The sequence below is a fragment of the Phocoena sinus genome, chromosome 3 (assembly GCF_008692025.1).
Source record: "Phocoena sinus isolate mPhoSin1 chromosome 3, mPhoSin1.pri, whole genome shotgun sequence".
In the NCBI taxonomy this organism is placed as follows: domain Eukaryota; kingdom Metazoa; phylum Chordata; class Mammalia; order Artiodactyla; family Phocoenidae; genus Phocoena; species Phocoena sinus.
This window is the reverse complement of record NC_045765.1, coordinates 54,023,064-54,043,809: the sequence shown is the minus strand read 5'-3', so window position 1 is coordinate 54,043,809 and position 20,746 is coordinate 54,023,064. Positions and strand designations below refer to the sequence as shown.

At 44.8% G+C, this 20,746-nt stretch overlaps 2 protein-coding genes across 5 annotated transcripts in view; both read left to right on the top strand.

The window, feature by feature from the left end:
* Positions 1-20,746, top strand: part of LOC116751273 (protocadherin gamma-C4) — a 176,498-nt gene that overhangs the window by 11,861 nt on the left and 143,891 nt on the right. The window contains exon 1 of one of the 4 annotated variants that reach the window (XM_032626965.1): positions 9,916-12,575. The exons of 2 other annotated variants lie outside the window; for them this stretch is intronic. In XM_032626965.1, coding sequence (XP_032482856.1) covers positions 10,152-12,575 — 2,424 coding nt within the window. In that variant the 5' untranslated portion in view covers positions 9,916-10,151. Of the gene's footprint in view, positions 1-9,915; positions 12,576-17,454; positions 20,017-20,746 lie in introns of those variants that run through there. One more of the 4 variants, XM_032626971.1, reaches the window with a different exon arrangement.
* LOC116751275 (protocadherin gamma-B1-like) lies at positions 787-9,699 on the top strand. The gene is given in 3 exon segments (XM_032626984.1): positions 787-2,129; positions 6,651-7,880; positions 7,883-9,699. Coding segments are annotated over 3 exon segments (2,454 nt in total). The 5' UTR covers positions 787-1,064; the 3' UTR covers positions 8,042-9,699.

Below are 20,746 nucleotides of genomic sequence, written 5' to 3'. Positions count from 1 at the left end.
AAATGAATTCCTATTTCTGTGCTTGGAGAGGAAAACAAATACAGGAAAAGGGTTTCTGGCATATAAAACAAAACTTTATCTCCACTAGTTTCAGTTTTTCAGTCCTTAGAAACATCTTCATACTCTAGATTTAGGCAAAGTGGACGACTTTCAGTACCCTGAAGTTCTGTGGTTTCTCTCTCACATCTAAGCATTCCCATGCTCTCCTCTCTCACATCCAGGCCTTATCCCTGATCCACTTCTCTCATGCTTCTTGGGGAAGCCTTTGCTAACCTCCAAGGCCAGGTTGGAGGTCCTCCCATTGCCCTTGGCTTCTCCCATTATGGTAGTTATCTCAATGCACTGTAATTCCTTGTTTGCTTTAATATCCTTATAACTCTGTGAGGGAAGTGGCTGTGTTCATATTGTTCACCTTAAATCCCCAGGTTTTGTCGTACACTTAATTATATGTGTGTTTAATGTATGGGTTAAATGGAAAATATTGAAACCAAGATGTCAGGCTATCAAGGACAAATTTCAAGAGGCATGCCCTATAAATATGGCTGATATTTCTGTGAGGTTCTTAAACTTTGTCTGAACATTTCAAAACAGTAACTTCAGCATGTTTGAAGCAATATTAGTGATCTTAAGATTATCTCATGGCTTCCCAAGGAAGATAACTTGAAGTCACATCCTTTAACATATAGCGATTCAGTTATGTGAAATAAAGACTGATCCCATTACCTCTGATAAAAAGAATTTCAGGTGCTGAGAAACAGAAAGTCTGGCTTGGGTTTGTCTAAGAGGGTGCAGTAAACGGTTATGCCTCTGAGCGTCGCTGTTCACCACTCAAGGAGGAAAACGCCACTGAAGAGCTAATCCATTTTCTTGTTTCCAAAGAGCAAAGAACCAGCAAATCACATTTACAAGATCCGAGGCTGCTCCAAAGCTCACCCTTTCAGTCAGCCAGCTCCGTAACCTATAAATTAGGCCCACGAAAGGGTTACTTCCTTGAGAAAATAAGACTGAAGTCCGTCGTGAGAAATTGGTACCCAATTCGGAGAAAATAATTCACCAAAAAGGAAATGACCAATTACCTGAAATTCAGAAATGGCGGAGGACTGGCCCTGCTGTACGCGCTTCTGGGGACGCTGTGCAAGACCGGATGCGGGCAGATCCGCTATTCGGTGCCAGAGGAGCTGGAGAAAGGCTCCTTCGTGGGCAACATCGCCAAGGACCTGGAGCTGGAGCCCCAGGAGCTGGCGGAGCGGGGAGTCCGCATCGTCTCCAGAGGTAGGACGCAGCTCTTTGCTCTGAACCCGCGAAGCGGCAGCTTGGTCACTGCGGGCAGGATAGACCGGGAGGAGCTCTGCGCTCAGAGCGCGCGGTGTCTGGTGAGTTTTAACATCCTGGTTGAAGACAAATTGAAAATTTTTGAAGTAGAAATAGAAATTAAAGACCTTAATGACAATGCTCCTGATTTTCTAACAGAGGAATTGGAAATAAAAATTGGTGAACTAACGGTTCCAGGAACTCGATTTCCACTTAAGACTGCATTTGACCCAGATGTGGGCATGAACTCTCTGCTGAGCTATCAGCTCAGCCCCAATGACTACTTCTCCCTGGCTGTGAAGAGTGTCTCTGATGGGGCCAAATACCCAGAGCTGGTGCTGCAGCAGGCTCTTGACCGTGAGGAAAAGAAAGTTCACCAGCTTGTCCTAATTGCTTCTGATGGTGGCGACCCTGTTCATTCTAGCAACTTGTGCATCCAAGTGATAGTGCTGGATGCAAATGACAATCCACCAGTATTTACTCAGTCTGAATATCGAGTAAGTGTTCAGGAGAACTTGCCGGTAGGCACCTGGCTGCTCACGGTGAATGCCACTGACCCTGACGAGGGATTTAATGCTCAAGTATCCTATGTACTAGATAAAATGCCTGGGAGAATCGCTCAGATTTTTTATCTCAACTCAGTGACTGGGGATTTATCAATATCACAAAGCCTAGATTATGAGGATGCTACTTTCTATGAAATTAAAATTGAAGCACAAGATGGACTAGGTCTCCTTTCAAAAGCTAAGATTCTGGTCACAGTTCTGGATGTGAATGACAATGCCCCGGAAATTACGATTACTTCTCTCACAGAATCAGTCCCAGAAGAGGCTACTGCTGGAAGGGAAATTGCCCTTATCAACGTGCATGATCGGGATTCCGGGCAAAATGGGCAAGTCACAGTTTTTGTTCTGGGAAATATGCCATTTAATTTAGAAAAATCAATAAACCGATATTACCGCTTAGTGACAGCCAGATGCCTGGACCGTGAGCAGGTGTCCGAATATAACATCACTCTGAGAGCTACAGATTGGGGAAGTCCGCCGCTGTCCACAGACACACACATCACCCTGCATGTGGCAGACATCAATGACAACCCACCTGCTTTCACTCATGCCTCCTATTCTGCCTACATTCCTGAAAACAACCCCAGGGGAGCCTCCATCTTCTCTGTGACTGCCCAGGACCCTGACAGCATCGAGAACGCCCACATCACCTATGCACTGACTGAGGATGCCTTCCAGGGGGCACCTCTCTCCACCTACATCTCCATAAACTCGGACACCGGAGTCCTGTATGCCTTGTGCTCCTTCGACTATGAGCAGGTTAGAGACCTGAAATTATTGGTGACAGCCAGTGACAGCGGGGACCCTCCACTTAGCAGCAACGTGTCTCTAAGCATACTCGTGCTGGACCAGAATGACAATGCACCTGAAATCCTATACCCCACCCTCCCCACCGATGGTTCTACTGGTGTAGAGCTGGCACCCCGCTCTGCAGAGCCTGGCTACCTGGTGACCAAGGTGGTGGCTGTGGACAGAGACTCGGGCCAGAATGCCTGGCTGTCCTACCGCCTGCTCAAGGCCAGCGAGCCGGGACTCTTCGCGGTGGGGCTGCACACGGGCGAGGTGCGCACAGCGCGGGCCCTGCTGGACAGAGACGCGCTCAAGCAGAGCCTGGTGGTGGCGGTCCAGGACCACGGCCAGCCCCCTCTCTCCGCCACAGTCACTCTCACAGTGGCAGTAGCTGACAGCATCCCAGACGTCCTGGCCGAATTGGGAAGCCTCAAGCCCTCAGCAGACCCTGACGACTCAGACCTCACACTGTACCTGGTGGTGGCGGTGGCCGCAGTGTCCTGCGTCTTCCTGGCCTTTGTCGTCGTGCTGCTGGCGCTCAGACTGCAGTGCTGGCACAGACCGCATGTGCTGCAAGCTTCGGGAGGTGTACCAGCGGGCGTACCCGCCTCTCATTTTGTGGGCGTGGACGGGGTGCGAGCTTTCCTGCAGACCTATTCCCAGGAGGTCTCGCTCACCAGGGACTCGCGGAGGAGTCACTTGATCTTCCCGCAGCCCAACTACGCGGACACGCTCATCAGCCAGGAGAGCTGTGAGAAAAGCGAGCCTCTCCTGATATCTCAAGATTTACTTGAAATGAAAGGAGATCCCAAGCAATTTCAGGTGAGCTTATTTCTTTTTGAACATTATAAAAAACAGTTATGCCAGTGTGGTTATTATAAAGCTTTAACACACATTTATTTGAAAATAAAGCAATGTGGTTGTCATTGATTCTTTTGTTTAAATATATGTTCCTCTCTTCTTCTGGGATTGTGGTGGGGCTGCACTTGCTGATCTGGTATGGCTGAGTGGGCCTAGTAAATAGTTCTGACCAATGCATTGTAAATGGAAGTATGTGAATTTCTTCCCAAATGAAGTTCTAGTTGCCATTGTAAGAATTACCAGATTTCTAACTTACTCTTTGAAATTGTGACTGTGCCATCTATCTGGGTCCTTGAATAACTACAGTGACAGAAGAGCCCTGTGGTGGACTCAACATTGATCTGTATACCTGCGATAAGTAGACTTTTTCATTTTAAATCATTGTGATGAAGTTTGTCACTCCAACCTACCTAATCTATCCTGGTAAACAGGCATATATATATATATATATAAAGCATATATATATATATATATAATATATATTATATATATATAAACACATATATATATATGGTATTTTAGGCTATAATAATGTGATGCTTAACTCCTTCCAAGACAGACCAAACTCATTTCATTCTGATGACATAAAAATGATAGGGTAAAAAACATAGATGTTGGTCAAATTCTTTTACCTGGCATGTAGTCCCTACTTTGTATACTTAAAGTGTGTGTGTGTGTGTGTGTGTGTGTGTGTGTGTGTGTGTATCCATATGGATTTCAGCCTTTTCTCTGAAGGTGGGAAGCTCAATTGCCTAAACTGTTATGAGCCTTGGAGTGGCAGGTCTTGTCCTTTGGGAAGGATTTTAAAATGTAAGGAGATATGTCTTAACCTCTATGAGAGGTTTCCAGACCATCCACTTCAACAATGGAGTAGGAGTCCTACAACTTTCTTGGGCTAGAAATTGTTGGCCCATTTTGAAATTTATGAAATTAATTTCACCCATAAAATCGCACCAGAGAGTCATCCAAAATTAGGCCAAAATAGATTTCATTAGGTCTCAAACAAAGGAATACAGCTCTCCTTCAGTGTGTTAGGAAAAGGTACAGTCAAAAGTGTGAGACAAAAGGACCTGAACAAAATAACTGAAAGCAGAGAAGTGTATATTCTCACTCAAGCCTGCAAATGCATCACAGAAAAAAGGCACATTACCTTTGGAATATTTTTTAGGAAAAATCTTTACAATATTAATATACCTTTCCTTGTAATGAGAAAAAAAATTAAATGGCTAGGGTCAGGGGAACTTTATACGTTCAAAGAGAATTTTCTAAGAATTTCATATAAAACATAGCCTAGGTGGCTCAGTCGTTAAGAATCTGCCTGCCAATGGAGGGGACACGGGTTCGAGCCCTGGTCCGGGAAGATCCCACATGCCGCGGAGCAACTAAGCCTGGCGCCACTACTGAGCCTGCACTCTAGAGCCCATGCTCCTCAATGAGAAGCCCACGCACCGCGGCGTAGAATAGCCCACACTGTCCACAACTAGAGAAAGCCCGCACACAGCAACGAAGACCCAATGCATCCAAAAATAATTAATTAAAAAAAAAAAGCATAGCCTACATATACCCTGGGAAAATGCACAGAGTACAAAGGCATCTACTTGTATGGATTATAAGAAGTCTCAGACATCCCATTTTAACTAAAAAGGATTTTTGAAGGATAGGCAAGACTTCATTACAATAAAAAGGGAGGAGGGTTTATTATAAGAGGAACAGAAAGTATAAAGGCATGAAGTAGGGAAAACAAAGGAAACGATGTCTTCAGAAAACAGATAATAATCTGTCTTGACTGGAATGTAAGAGGGGTATTGATTAGCACTGCAAAATAACAGAATAAATTGTTGAGTTTGTATTTAATTCGGTAGTGCATTTGAAATAAAGGTGTTTGTTTTAGTTACCCAAGACTGGTTCAAGGATTACAGGTAAGTTTCAAAATGGAGTGTCTAAGAACTCTCACTTCCTCTCCAAGATTTACCAGTGGTCAAATCAAACTCATTACACTTATTAATGGTATAAATTTACTGGAGCTGAGAATTGGCATTAAGGAGTATTTGTGTATACAGTCATATAGTAAAGAAGCACTGACTTCAAAGAAATAAATAAGCTTACACAGGATTTAGTTTTATAAAAACATGTGTGTGCTCAAATTGGTCTCTTGTGCTTAGATTGGTCTCTTTAACAAAATATCAGGCTCCTCTGTACGTAATGGGAAGATTATCTATGTTTTAAAATGATGAGCAATATATTAAAATAAGTCTAGGGCTTTGACTCACTCCTTTTTTTGCAAAGATTAGACCTTTTTATCCACTACCAGTAACCTAATTGGTTACATCCATACTAGTCATGCCAGTGTTTATAAATACAGTGGAATCACTGAAGATATTTCTGCCCCCAAAACTGAAAAAAAAAAAAGCTGTATGCCTTATGAAAAATATTTAATGAAGAAAGAAGAATAAAATGATGGCAACACTTCAAAGATTATGAAAAGCTAGAAAATATCAGATTTAAAGGGAAAATTTGAATAGTTTGTTCTTTCCAACAAATAAAAAGACAAGATATATAGGTTCAAGAGCTTACAGTTTGAGGAATAAATAGTTGGGCAATATGCAGTTTTCTCAGACAACCTCTGGGTGCTACTGTTGACCAAAGGGAACATAAGGGTTCTCAGTTCTGCAGGAGTGATGGGCAGAGTGTTTTTCTGCTTTGTCCTGTGCACATCAGAATGCAAACCCACCTCCTGTGCAACCTCAAGCGCCTAACAAATAAGTCCTACCCTCAAATCTCAAAAGTCCAGGGAGCTGTCATTGATTTTTTTTAAACACCCCAGAGACATCTTGAAGAGCAGCTTCCCAGAGAGTTCAAGAAATGCTTAGGAGCTCCAGAAAAGCTGAAACAATGAGAAGTCAGGTACTGCTTCTCTTCCTGCTGTCTTTGTTGTGGAGGGCAATCTCCCGGGAGATCCAGTACTCGATTTCAGAGGAGCTGGCCAAGGGCTCGAGGGTGGTGAACCTGGCCAAGGATCTGAGGCTCAGTGTCCAGGAGTTGCCAGCTCGAAAACTGCGGATTAGTGCAGAGGAGTTTTTCAGTGTGAGTGCAGAGGTGACATTAATGTCCTTCTCTAGCCAGATTCCCGAGGGCTCAGACCTTGGAACCGTAATAGCCCTCATTAAAGTCCGAGACCAGGATTCTGGGCAAAATGATATGGTGACATGCTATATTCAGGAAGGAGTTCCCTTCAAATTAGAATTCACCTCCAAGAATTATTACAAGCTAGTGATTGACGGTGCCCTAGACCGAGAGCAGAGGGCAGAGTACAATGTTACCATCACAGCCACCGACAAGGGCAAGCCGCCCCTCTCCTACATTACAAGCATCACCCTACACATCCGCGATGTCAACGACAACGCTCCAGTTTTCCACCAGGCCTCCTACGTGGTCCATGTGGCAGAAAACAACCCGCCTGGAGCCTCCACCGCCCAAGTTAGCGCTTCAGATCCACACTTGGGGCCCAACGGCCACGTCTCCTACTCCATCCTGGCCAGCGACCTGGAGCCGCGCGCGCTGTCGTCCTACGTGTTCGTGAGCGCACAGAGCGACGTGGTGTTCGCGCAGTGCGCCTTCGACCACGAGCAGCTGCGCGCCTTCGAGCTGACGCTGCAGGCCCGCGACCACGGCTCGCCAGCGCTCAGCGCCAACGTGAGCCTGCGCGTGCTGGTGGGCGACCGCAACGACAACGCGCCCAGGGTGCTGTACCCGGCGCTGGGGCCTGACAGCTCGGCGCTCTTCGACATGGTGCCGCGCGCCGCGCAGCCCGGCTACCTGGTCACCAAGGTGGTGGCGGTAGACGCCGACTCTGGACACAACGCCTGGCTGTCCTACCACGTGCTGCAGGCCAGCGAGCCCGGACTTTTCAGCGTGGGGCTGCGCACGGGCGAGAGGCGCACGGCGCGGGCCCTGGGCGACAGGGACGCGGCCCGCCAGCGCCTGCTGGTTGCTGTGCGCGACGGGGGACAGCCGGCCCTCTCGGCCACCGCCACGCTGCACCTGGTTTTCGCGGACAGCCTGCAGGAGGCGCTGCCGGACCTCAGTGACCACTCTGAGCCCACTGACCCACAAGCTGAGCTGCAGTTTTAGCTGGTGGTGATCTTGGCCTTGATCTCGGTGCTCTTCCTCCTGGCAGTGATTCTGGCGGTCGCCCTACACCTTCGACACTCCTCCAGCCCCGCTGCCTGGAGCTGCTTTAAGCCTGGTCTGAGTTCCAAGTCTGGACGGAGGGTTCCCCCCAACTACAGTGACGGAACATTGCTCTATTCCTACAATGTGTGTGTTGCCTCGCATTCAATTGTGCGATTTAAATTGTGAAATTTAATTTTCACAACGTGACCCAAGAAACAGCTACCCCTCCGGATCTCCTAGGAGAAGATCCTTCTATGGGTATATGTGCCAGTAATGAAGACTCCCAAATCTCTTATGATTCCTCTTTTTCCCATCACGTGAGTTTTTGCAGACTTTCTTAAATTTTATTATTGTATTTTATTCTCGACAGTGCATCATTATTTTCGGTCCTTGTTCATTGTTCTAGTGGTGGTAGTGGGAGAGGAGGTATATAGGATGGGTGGAGATTGGTCCCTTGATTGCTCAGTAGTCTTGGAAGTTACCTAATTGCTACTCAATTTGCACTCTTGGCATTTCTATATGGTCAACAAATCCTGCTAAAGATAGCTTTTTCTTGGATGTCACCACCCTTAGTAATAGAACTGCCCTTAATTAGTTGATGTGTAATACTCCTTTTTTTCAAGATTGTAAATGTATTGACAGTTCTTTCTGCCTAAGTTAATGTTCATCTTCATCAAATACATTCTAGTTGTTTATCTTTTTTCTGCGATGTGTATTTTAATATAGCCTTCCAATAATTCTCTTAGCACTTTTTTGCCTTACCACGTGCAGCAAAGACTGCCAGGTTTTACATTTGAATCACTAACTTTGGGTCTTTTTTCCCACTTCAAAATCTGTCAAGAATAATTTTCTTGACCATTCTTTTTTATTTTTTTCTTGACCATTCTTAAATAATTTATTTTTATACCCTTTCTACTTTGTCACTAGTATAGTAAGGAATGTAACAAACATTTTTTGTATGCAGAGCCTTTTCTATATTACTTTTTAAGTATAGGTTTCTGAGAAGTGAGTCAAATTTTTTCAAAATATTTTACTTTACCTCCCAATCCCCAGCAATTTGTGAGTCTTTTGAGGATTGTGAAAAATACCTTTAATCTATTCTCCAAAGTCTGAGAATTTTAAAACTCTGAATAGTTAATGGACTTTTGTGTCTGGTCAAAATTTATGAGTAATTTCTAGAAACTAATTATTATGTGAGTAATAATCTAAAGAACTGAGTACTTGCTGCTTTATTTCAAGTTTTCTCACATTAGTAAATTAAGTATTCATGAATAAGAAAACTATGAAACATGCAATGATTATATACAATTACTAAAATATTTCCTTTTACTGGTTATTTCTAAAATCAAAACTAAAGTAAACTTATAAATAAAAGTAAGATAATACCTTCTGGATGTGTCCTAATGTGGAAACGATCACTGAAACACCATTTCCTCTTCACAGTGCTTCAGTTTAACTTTTCTGTCTTCTTACCTTTATTATTTCCTTTTAAGATCAGTTATTTACCCATTGTTTTAGATTTTGCAGCTGCATTAATGACTCATTCGTTAAGCATTGAAAGCCTATTTCAGTGTATACTCTAGGAAAGGTGCTGTTCTAGAGTGAGGACTCACTGTGAACATGATCATCACAGATATAACCTGTGGCCTAGAATCTTCTTATATAAAATTAATGAGCAAATGTCTTTCCCAAACCTATTATCATATTTGCCAAGCCCATTTGCACAGGGGTAAGGCTAACTCTTTGAACAGTAGATATTTTCTTACAAGGGAATTGAAAATTTGCCCCAGATTCTAAAGGGTCAACCCATGTGAGAATACTTGTTTCTGCATAGGTTGGGACTGGAGCCCAGACCTGTCTTTGCATCCATTTATTCTTTCAGTCTTCAAGTATAACCTTGCTCCTGGGAGGGATAAATATGTCCCTTATGCAATACACAGTAGTGAAATTGGGCTATGAGAATAAATAATGCAAAGACTTAAAAAGAGGTAGAAAAATTCTTACCAAAAAAAAAAATTGTCTCTGAAAAAATAAATTATTTTATAAGTCTTATTGTACAGGAATCTTTGGATCACTTCTGGATTTTCATTGCAAATTGAACAGCAGGTGTTTGACTTTTATCATTTTGGGGAAAAATAGAATAGGGAAAAGAAATGGTGTACACAAGTGATACTTTATTTACCAAGAATAGACTGCAGTAACAGGTTAGGACTCTGAGTGTCGCTGTTCACCAATCGGGGGAAGAAAAGAACCAGGAAATTCATACAAACCACAAGATTTCTGCATTACAAAGCAGTAGCTCTGGGGCTTTAGAAAGCTTCGAACTGGACCCCCGAGAGCGCCAGCATCCAACGGTGAAAGCACATTATCTTGGACCCTGAAGGTCCTTGGGATCCTCAGGCCTCCACCAAGGGAACACCCACGAGCAAGCTATTCCGCCGCGGGGCTGTAATGGCGGCTTCTACTTATTGCCCAGACTGCAGCCGGCTGATCGGGATCTGCGTTCTCTTGGGGGCCCTGTGGGAAATCCGGGCCGAACATATCCTCTACTCGGTGCCTGAGGAGCTGGAGAACGGCTCCTTCGTGGGCAACATCGCCAAGGACCTGGGGCTGGAGCCCCGGGAGCTGGCGGAGCGCGGAGTCCGCATCGTCTCCAGAGGTAGGACGCAGCTTTTTGCTCTGAACCTGAGAAGCGGCAGCTTGGTCACTGCGGGCAGGATAGACCGGGAGGAGCTCTGTGACAGATCTCCAAAGTGTGTAGTAAACCTGGAGATTCTCCTAGAGGACAACGTGAAGATTTTTGGAGTAGAAGTGGAAATAATCGATGTTAATGATAACGCGCCCAACTTTGGGGCAGAGCAAAGGGAAATAAAAGTAGCTGAAAATGAAACTCCTGGGACAAGATTTCCTCTTCCTGAAGCTTTTGATCCGGATATAGGGATAAACTCTCTGCAGGGTTACCAGCTCAGCTCGAATGGTCACTTCTCCCTGGATGTGCAAAGAGGAGCTGATGGGATTAAGTACCCTGAGCTCGTGCTGGAGCGCGCCCTGGACCGCGAGGAAGAGGCGGTTCACCATCTCGTTCTCACCGCCTTCGACGGAGGCGACCAGGTTCACTCTGGCACTGCCAGGATTCATGTAACACTTGTGGATACCAACGACAATGCCCCAGTATTCACTCAGCCCGAGTACCGTGTGAGTGTGCAGGAGAACGTGCCGGTGGGCTCCAGGCTACTCACAGTAAAAGCCACGGATACAGATGAAGGAGCCAATGGAGAAGTCACATATTCTTTCCGGAAAGTAAGAGATAAAATATCCCAGCTATTCCACTTGAATTCTCTGACTGGGGACATAACAATATTGGGGGATCTGGATTATGAGGACTCTGGGTTCTATGATATAGATGTAGAAGCCCATGATGGGCCTGGTCTCCGAGCCAGAAGTAAGGTACTGGTGACAATTCTGGATGTAAATGACAATGCCCCAGAAGTCACAGTTACATCTCTCACCAGCTCTATTCAAGAAACTTCTTCCCCAGGCACAGTAATTGCACTTTTCAATGTGCATGACAGTGATTCAGGAGAGAATGGCCTTGTCACATGTTCTATTCCAGATAATCTGCCATTCACACTTGAAAAGACCTTTGGAAATTATCATCGGTTGTTGACACACAGGACTCTGGATAGGGAAGAAGTCTCAGAATATAACATCACTGTAACTGCCACTGACCACGGAACTCCACCATTGTCTACAGAAACACACATCTCACTGAACGTGGCAGACATCAATGACAACCCACCTGCCTTCCCTCAAGCTTCCTACTTGGCCTACATTCCAGAAAACAATCCTAAGGGAGCTTCTATCTTCTCTGTGACCGCCCGTGACCCTGACAGTAACGAGAACTCAATGGTCACTTACTCTCTGGCTGAGGACAAGCTGCAGGGGGCGCCTCTCTCCTCCTATGTCTCTATCAACTCTGACACAGGTGTATTGTATGCTCTGCGCTCCTTTGACTATGAACAGGTTAGAGACCTGCAGCTACTTGTGACAGCCAGCGACAGCGGGGACCCTCCACTCAGCAGTAACGTGTCTCTGACCATATTCGTGCTGGACCAGAACGACAACGCACCTGAGATTCTGTACCCTGCCCTTCCCACCGACGGTTCCACCGGTGTGGAGCTGGCACCCCGCTCCGCAGAGCCTGGCTACCTGGTGACCAAGGTGGTGGCTGTGGACAGAGACTCGGGCCAGAACGCCTGGCTGTCCTACCGCCTGCTCAAGGCCAGCGAGCCAGGGCTCTTCGCAGTGGGGCTGCACACGGGCGAGGTGCGCACAGCGCGGGCCCTGCTGGACAGAGACGCGCTCAAGCAGAGCCTGGTGGTGGCGGTCCAGGACCACGGCCAGCCCCCTCTCTCCGCCACAGTCACACTCACGGTGGTCGTGGCTGACAGCATCCCAGACGTCCTGACTGACCTAGGCAGCCTGAAGCCCTCAGCGGACCCTAATGACTCGGGCCTCACGCTCTACCTAGTGGTGGCGGTGGCCGCGGTCTCCTGCGTCTTCCTCGCATTTATCATCGTGCTGCTGGCGCTCAGACTGCGGCGCTGGCACATGTCGCATCTGCTCCAGGCTTCAGGCAGCAGGTTGGCCAGCGTGCCCGCCTCCCACTTTGTGGGTGTGGACGGGGTGCGGGCTTTCCTGCAGACCTATTCTCACGAGGTCTCGCTCACCGCGGACTCGCGGGGGAGTCACGTGATCTTCCCGCAGCCCAACTACGCGGACACGCTCATCAGCCAGGAGAGCTGTGAGAAAAGCGAGCCTCTCCTGATATCTCAAGATTTACCTGAAAGAAAAGGAGAACTCAGTCTTCAACAGGTGAGTCAGATCTTGCCACACTGAAACGTAGGCAGAGAGCTGCATAAATGTCTCCAATTACATATAAAAGACACTTCTTTTTTAGTATTCTTTAAAGTGCTTTAAAGTGGAACGGCAAATGATCCTTCAATAATGATAAATAAAAGTTACTACGCCTAATGGTTGTTGATTACTTATCCTTTGTATTCTTCATTCGGTTATAGTTTCAGCAGCAATTTCTTAAGTTTATACTTCTAACCCTCTCACGTCTTTATTTTTTTATTATTTTTTAACATCTTTATTGGAGTATAATTGCTTTACAATGGTGTGTTCGTTTCTGCTTTATAACAAAGTGAATCAGTTGTACATATACATATGTTCCCATATCTGTTCCCTCTTGCGTCTCCCTCCCTCGCACTCTCCCTATCCAACCCCTCTAGGTGGTCACAAAGCACTGAGCTGATCTCCCTGTGCTATGTGGCTGCTTCTCACTTGCTATCTATTTTACGTTTCGTAGTGTATATATGTCCATGCCACTCTCTCACTTTGTCACAGCTTACCCTTCCTCCTCCCCATGTCCTCAAGTCCATTCTCTATGTCTGCGTCCTTATTCCTGTCCTGCCCCTAGGTTCTTCATAACCTTTTTTTATTTTTTGAGTCCATATATATGTGTTAGCATACGGTATTTTTCTCTTTCTGACTTACTTCACTCTGTATGACAGACTCTAGGTCTATCCACCTGATTACAAATAGCTCAATTTCATTTCTTTTTATGGCTGAGTAATATTCCATTGTATATATGTGCCACATCTTCTTTATCCATTCATCTGTCGATGGACACTTAGGTTGTTTCCATGTCCTGGCTATTGTAAATAGTGCTGCAATGAACATTTTGGTACATGACTCTTTTTGAATTATGGTTTTCTCAGGGTACATGCCCAGTAGTGGGATTGCTGGGTCATATGGTAGTTCTATTTTTAGTTTTTTAAGGAACCTCCATACTGTTCTCCATAGTGGCTGTATCAATTTACATTCCCACCAACAGTGCAAGAGGGTTCCCTTTTCTCCACACCCTCTCCAGCATTTATTGTTTGTAGATTTTTTGATGATGGCCATTCTGACCGGTGTGAGGTGATACCTCATTGTACTTTTGATTTGCATTTCTCTAATGATGTGTGATGTTGAGCATCCTTTCATGTGTTTGTCGAAAATCTGTATATCTTCTTTGGAGAAATGTCTATTTAGGTTTTCTGCCCATTTCTGGATTGAGTTGTTTGATTTTTTGAGACTGAGGTGCATGAGCTGCTTGTATATTTTGGAGATTAATCCTTTGTCAGTTGCTTTGTTTGCAAATATTTTCTCCCATTCTGAGCGTTGTCTTTTCATCTTGTTTATGGTTTCCTTTGCTGTGCAAAAGCTTTTAAGATTCATTAGGTCCCATTTGTTTATTTTTGTTTTTATTTCCATTTCTCTAGGAGGTGGGTCAAAAAGAATTTTGCTGTGGTTTATGTCATAGAGTTTTCTGTCTATGTTTTCCTCTAGAGTTTGATAGTGTCTGGCCTTACATTTAGGTCTTTAATCCATTTTGAGCTTATTCTTGTGTATGGTGTTAGGGAGTGTTCTAATTTCATTCTTTTACATGCGGTTGTCCAGTTTTCCCAGCACCATTTATTGAAGAGGCTGTCTTGCCTCCTTTATCAAAAATAAGGTGACCAGGGCTTCCCTGGTGGTGCAATGGTTAAGAATCCGCCTGCCAATGCAGGAGACACGGGTTTGAGCCCTGGTCCAGGAAGATCCCACATGCCGCGGAGCAGCTAAGCCTGTGTGCCACAACTACTGAGCCTGCGCTCTAGATCTCGTGAGCCACAATTACTGAGCCTGTGTGCCATAACTACTGAAGCCTGTGCGCCTAGAGCCTGTGCTCTGCAACAAGAGAAGCCACTGCAGTGAGAAGCCCATGCACCACAACGAAGAGTAGCCCCCGCTCACCACAACTAGAGGAAGCCCGTGTGCAGCAATGAAGACCCAACGCAGCCAAAAATAAAAAATAAAATAAATTAAAAAAAATAAGTTGACCATATGTACGTGGGTTTATCTCTGGGCTTTCTGTCCTGTTCCATTGATCTATATTTCTGTTTTTGTGCCAGTGCTGTACTGTCTTGATTACTGTAGCTTTGTAGTGTAGTCTGAAGTCCAGGAGCCTGATTCCTCCAGCTCTGTTTTTCTTTCTCAGGATTGCTTTGGCTATTCAGGGTCTTTTGTGTTTCCATACAAATTGTGAAATTTTTGGTTCTAGTTCTGTGAAAAATGCCATTGGTAGTTTTATAGGGGTTGCAATGAATCTGTAGATTGCTTTGGGTAGTATAGTCATTTTCACAATGTTGATTCTTCCAATCCTAAAACGTGGTATATCTCTCCATCTATTTGTATCATCTTTAATTTCTTTCATCAGTGTTTTATAGTTTTCTGCATACAGTCTTTGGCCTCCTTAGGTAGGTTTATTCCTAGGTATTTTGTTATTTTTGTTGCAGTGGTAAATGGGAGTGTTTCCTTAATTTCTCTTTCAGATTTTTCATCATTAGTGTATAGGAATGTGAGAGATTTCTGTGCATTAATTTTGTATCCTGCTACTTTACCAAATTCATTGATTAGCTCTAGTAGTTTTCTGGTAGCATCTTTTAGTATTCTCTATGTATAGTATCATGTCATCTGCAAACAGTGACAGCTTTACTTCTTCTTTTCCGATTTGAATTCCTTCTATTTCTTTTTCTTCTCTGCTGCCTCTCACGTCTTTAAAGCCATTTTCCTTTAGGCATTACTGAAAGGATAGATTAGAATTGTGAAATAATTCACAATTATTAAGGAGGCAATTGTGTATATTTATATTAAAGCATTCTCCCTTATGAAGCTGTTGTTGTGTCTGGATTGAGTATTTTAAATTTTCCTCTTTTTACACCCTAATGTACTTTGCTTGAAATTTACTTTTATTTCCTTTGGGATAGGTATTTTCCATTATGATTAAACAATGGCAATTTATAAATATTGGGGAATATACTTAACATTTAGATATAACTTTAACAGGGATAGTTTCTCAACTGGATTGGTACATTTCATATATTGTGTTGTTGCAGTTTGTGAGATGCACCAACTGACTATGTGTGATTCCCTTGGTGCACTTCTGTGATTACCAAAAATATTGCCCATTTAATTTCACTCATATTTAATAGCTTGCAGGAGTGATTTTAATAATTTCTGAACTACCTATTATGGTATCACTATGAGACCCTTTTTGATTTCTGAGGAAAACATAACTTTCAAAAATCTTTCCTTTTTCATCTTGGGAGCCTCTTATACAGGTTGGGTGACTTAGATTCTAAACTGATATGATTTATGCTATTTAGTAAGAAGGTCTCAGCCCTGGTCCCCAAAATTGCTCATAGGTATCTCTGTCACCGTTGGGCTCTGGGATGATATGACTTGGGGAAAATATTCATGAATGTCTAGGACTGCAAAAATTAGTGAACTTTGGATACCTGGAAATTGTAGCAATAGTTTGTGGACTATGCCTCAATTCAGCTTAAGAAGGAGAGTTTGAGTTTCTAAATGCCTTTGTCTTCATGGGAAATTGTGGTGCAATACATAGAATAAAACAGGAATGTGGTATGATACAACTAGCTGGCATGAGGAGAGGAAAGAGAAAATAATAAATGAATATTGAGAAACAAATCGTATCTGAGGATAGATCGTTTAAAATGCTGAAGCTTTAAAATATAATTTGGAAATATCAATTGTCTTGAAACTGTGACAGACATATTTGCATGCTGGCATTAAGAATACATTCCAGAATCAGAGTGATATATATTTTTTAAATGCCTAGGAGGGCACTAGATAATTTATAACTAATGTCACATGGAAATACATTTTTGTTTGAGTGGACACTGGGTTTCTTTTAGAAAGTAATATTTCTGGTTAAATAAATTGTTGCACAATTATATGATGGGCTACTACATAGCCATAAGAAATTAAAAATGGAAAACCTTTTTATGTACTGTTAGAATATGTTATCTTCTAGATATAGTGAGTTATATATACACTACTATGTATAAAATAGGTAACTAATGAGAACCTACTGTACAGCACAGGGAACTCTACTCAATGCTCGGTGGTGACCTAAATGAGAAGAAAATCCAAAAAAGAAAGGGTATATGTATACGTATAGCTGATTCACTTTGCTGTACAGCAGAAACTAACACAACATTGTAAAGCAACTATACTCCAATAAAAATTAATTTAATAAAATAAAATGCACCAAAGTCTTATAGCTCAGATTTCAAGGAAACTCAATAGAAGTTTCCTCAAATTTGATAACACTCAAAAAAATTACATTTTATTACTAACAAATGGTTGAGAATTTGAAAGAAACATCTGCAAACTGTCAAAAAATAAAAAGCAAATTTCCATCAATTAAAAAAAAGATATAATGAGTGAAAAAAGCAAGATGCAAAACATTGTATATTGTATCCTTTTGTGTCTAAAATCGGGGGAGAATATTTTTAGAAATCTGCTGGACTCTACAAAACATACTAATGGAATGATACACAAAAAACACAGCACTCATTTCTCCTGGGAAAAATATGTTGTTGAAAGCAGAGGGAGAGCCTATAAAATATGCCATTTGTGCCTTCTGAATTTCGAACTGTATGAATGTATACCTATTTAAAAACAAATAAATACTCCTTGTAAATCTCCCCCCAAAAAAAGAGAAAACAAAAATAGTTCCTTGCAAAACATTTACAAGTCATTAGTGCAGTTTCTGGGGAAAACCTCTGGGCGTCGCTGTAGGCCAAAAGAAGGAAGAGAAGATAATCAGAGACGCATTTGGGAACCTCTGAAAGGGTAACTTCCTGCTCAAACAAACCACACAAGGGAGGCCAGTACAGGTTTGGATAGTGGAAACGAAAGCAGGAAAAGTGACCCTATCCCGGATTTTGCTTATTCCTCCTCCCGACCAAGGAGCGGAGCAGCAGTGGAGGGAGACAGGATGAGGCCAAGCGCAGAGAGGAGCGGCCGAGCGCTGTGGCGGCAGGTACTGTTGCCCTTCCTGCTGTCTTTGTTCCGCGGGGCTCTCCCAGACCAAATTCGCTACTCAATTCCCGAGGAGCTGGCCAAGAACTCGGTGGTAGGAAACCTCGCCAAGGATCTGGGTCTCAGTGTCCGGGACTTGTCGGCCCGGAAGTTGCGGGTTACCGCGGAGAAGGAATATTTTATTGTAAACCCTGAGAGCGGGGACTTACTTGTGAGTGATAGAATAGACCGAGAGCAGATTTGTGGGAAGAAGCCTCTGTGCATTCTGGATTTCGATACTGTCGCTGAAAACCCACTAAATATTTTCCATGTATCAGTAATAGTACAGGATATAAATGACAACACTCCGCTATTCAAACAGAGTAAGATTGACTTAAAAATTGGAGAATCCACTAAGCCAGGTAAAACATTTCCACTAGACCCGGCGCTGGATTTGGATGCTGGTCCTAATTCACTGCAAAGATACAACCTTAATGAAAATGAGCACTTTGATCTCACAGAGAAACAGACTCCAGATGGACGTAAATATCCTGAGTTGATTCTGAAACATTCTCTGGACAGAGAAGAGCAGAATTTTCATCATCTGGTCCTGACAGCTGTAGACGGTGGGGACCCACCCCAAAGTGGCACCACCCAGATCCAAATCCAAGTCACAGATGCGAACGATAATCCCCCAGTGTTCAGCCAGGACGTGTACAGGGTCAGCCTGCAAGAGGGTGTGCCCCCTGGATTCTTAGTGCTTCAACTGACAGCCACCGACCAGGACGAGGGCGTCAACGCAGAGATCATCTACTCCTTTCATAATGTGGATGAACAAGTGGAACGATTTTTTAACTTAGACAGAAGAACAGGAGAAATCACGACAAAGGATGATTTTGATTTTGAAATCGCTAGTAGTTACACTCTCACTATAGAAGCGAAAGATCCTGGAGATCTAGCAGCCCATTGCAGTGTCCAAGTCGAAATTCTCGATGAGAATGATTGTGCACCAGAAGTGATTGTGACTTCAATATTTACTCCCCTACCAGAGGATTCACCACCAGGAACAGTGATCGCCTTGATAAAAACAAGAGATAGAGACTCTGGAGAAAATGGAGAAGTTTACTGCCAAATCTTGGGAATGGCCGAGTTTATATTGAAATCCTACTCGAAGAACTATTACAAGCTAGTGACAGACCGGACCCTGGACCGGGAGGAGATCCCAGAATACAACGTCACTATAATGGCCACCGACAGAGGCAAGCAGCCCCTCTCCTCTAGTATAAGCATCACTCTGCGCCTCGCAGATGTCAACGACAACGCTCCAGTTTTCCACCAGGCCTCCTACGTGGTCCACGTGGCAGAAAACAACCCGCCTGGAGCCTCCATCGCCCAAGTTAGCGCTTCAGATCCAGACTTGGGGCCCAACGGCCACGTCTCCTACTCCATCCTGGCCAGCGACCTGGAGCCGCGCGCGCTGTCGTCCTACGTGTCCGTGAGCGCACAGAGCGGCGTGGTGTTCGCGCAGCGCGCCTTCGACCACGAGCAGCTGCGCGCCTTCGAGCTGACGCTGCAGGCCCGCGACCACGGCTCGCCCGCGCTCAGCACCAACGTGAGCCTGCGCGTGCTGGTGGGCGACCGCAACGACAACGCGCCCAGGGTGCTGTACCCGCCGTTGGGGCCCGACGGCTCGGCGCTCTTCGACATGGTGCCGCGCGCCGCGCAGCCAGGCTACCTGGTCACCAAGGTGGTGGCGGTGGACGCCGACTCTGGACACAACGCCTGGCTGTCCTACCACGTGCTGCAGGCCAGCGAGCCCGGACTCTTCAGCGTGGGGCTGCGCACGGGCGAGGTGCACACGGCGCGGGCCCTGGGCGACAGGGACGCGGCCCGCCAGCGCCTGCTGGTTGCTGTGCGCGACGGGGGACAGCCGGCCCTCTCGGCCACCGCCACGCTGCTCCTGGTTTTCGCGGACAGCCTGCAGGAGGCGCTGCCGGACCTCAGTGACCACTCTGAGCCCACTGACCCACAAGCTGAGCTGCAGTTTTACCTGGTGGTGGCCTTGGCCTTGATCTCGGTGCTCTTCCTCCTGGCAGTGATTCTGGCGGTCGCCCTACAGCTTCGACACTCCTCCAGCCCCGCTGCCTGGGGCTGCTTTCAGCCTGTTGTCTGTGTCAAGTCTGGACCCGTGGTTCCCCCCAACTACAGTGAGGGAACATTGCCCTATTCCTACAATCTGTGTGTTGCCTCACAATCAGCAAAGGCAGAATTTAATTTTCTCAGCGTCACCCCAGAGATGGCTCCCCCTCAGGATCTCCTCTGCGAAGATGCCTCTTGGGTGCCAAGTAGTAATCATGGAGATGCTGGGGTCCCATTTGCCTCAGGTACTATTTTAAAGGTGAGCTCTAATTTAATTCACTTTTTTACCTTGCGGTTTCAATGTTTATTAACAAATCACCTAACCGGAGTAGAAGTCTTCAATTCATATTTTATTGTCTTGTGGCTAGAATTTAGGTGGTTTTCTGCCTTAAATATCATAATCATATTTAAACAAATCTTTGACATAGGTTTTCTATCTGACAGGTATGATTTATTTATCATAGTTACAAGCTTTTACTTCATAAAATACTTCTTTTTCTTCCTCATCTTTACATTCCTTCCCTCTGAAAGTTTATTACTGTTGAGACCTTAAGCTATTCCTTTTTCCTTCAGGGTCTTTATATTAGTTTTATTAATTTTAGTTGCACTTCCTCTTAGAATTATAGTACTTAAGAGTAAAGAGAGGGCTTCCCTGGTGGCGCAGTGGTTGAGAGTCCGCCTGCTGATGCAGGGGACGCGGGTTCGTGCCCCTGGTCCGGGAGGATCCCACATGCGGCGGAGCGGCTGGGCCCGTGAGCCATGGCCGCTGAGCCTGCGCGTCCGGAGCCTGTGCTCCACAATGGGAGAGGCTGCAGCAGTGAGAGCCCCGCGTACCGCAAAAAAAAAAAAAAAAAAAAAAAAAAAAAAAAAAAGAGTAAAGAGAGCTCTCCATCTCACTAGTTTGGGAAACTGGGAACCAAAGAAAGGAAGAATTTTACTCAATGTCATGGCCTGTCAACAGCAGAGCATGGGTAGGACTGACATGAACA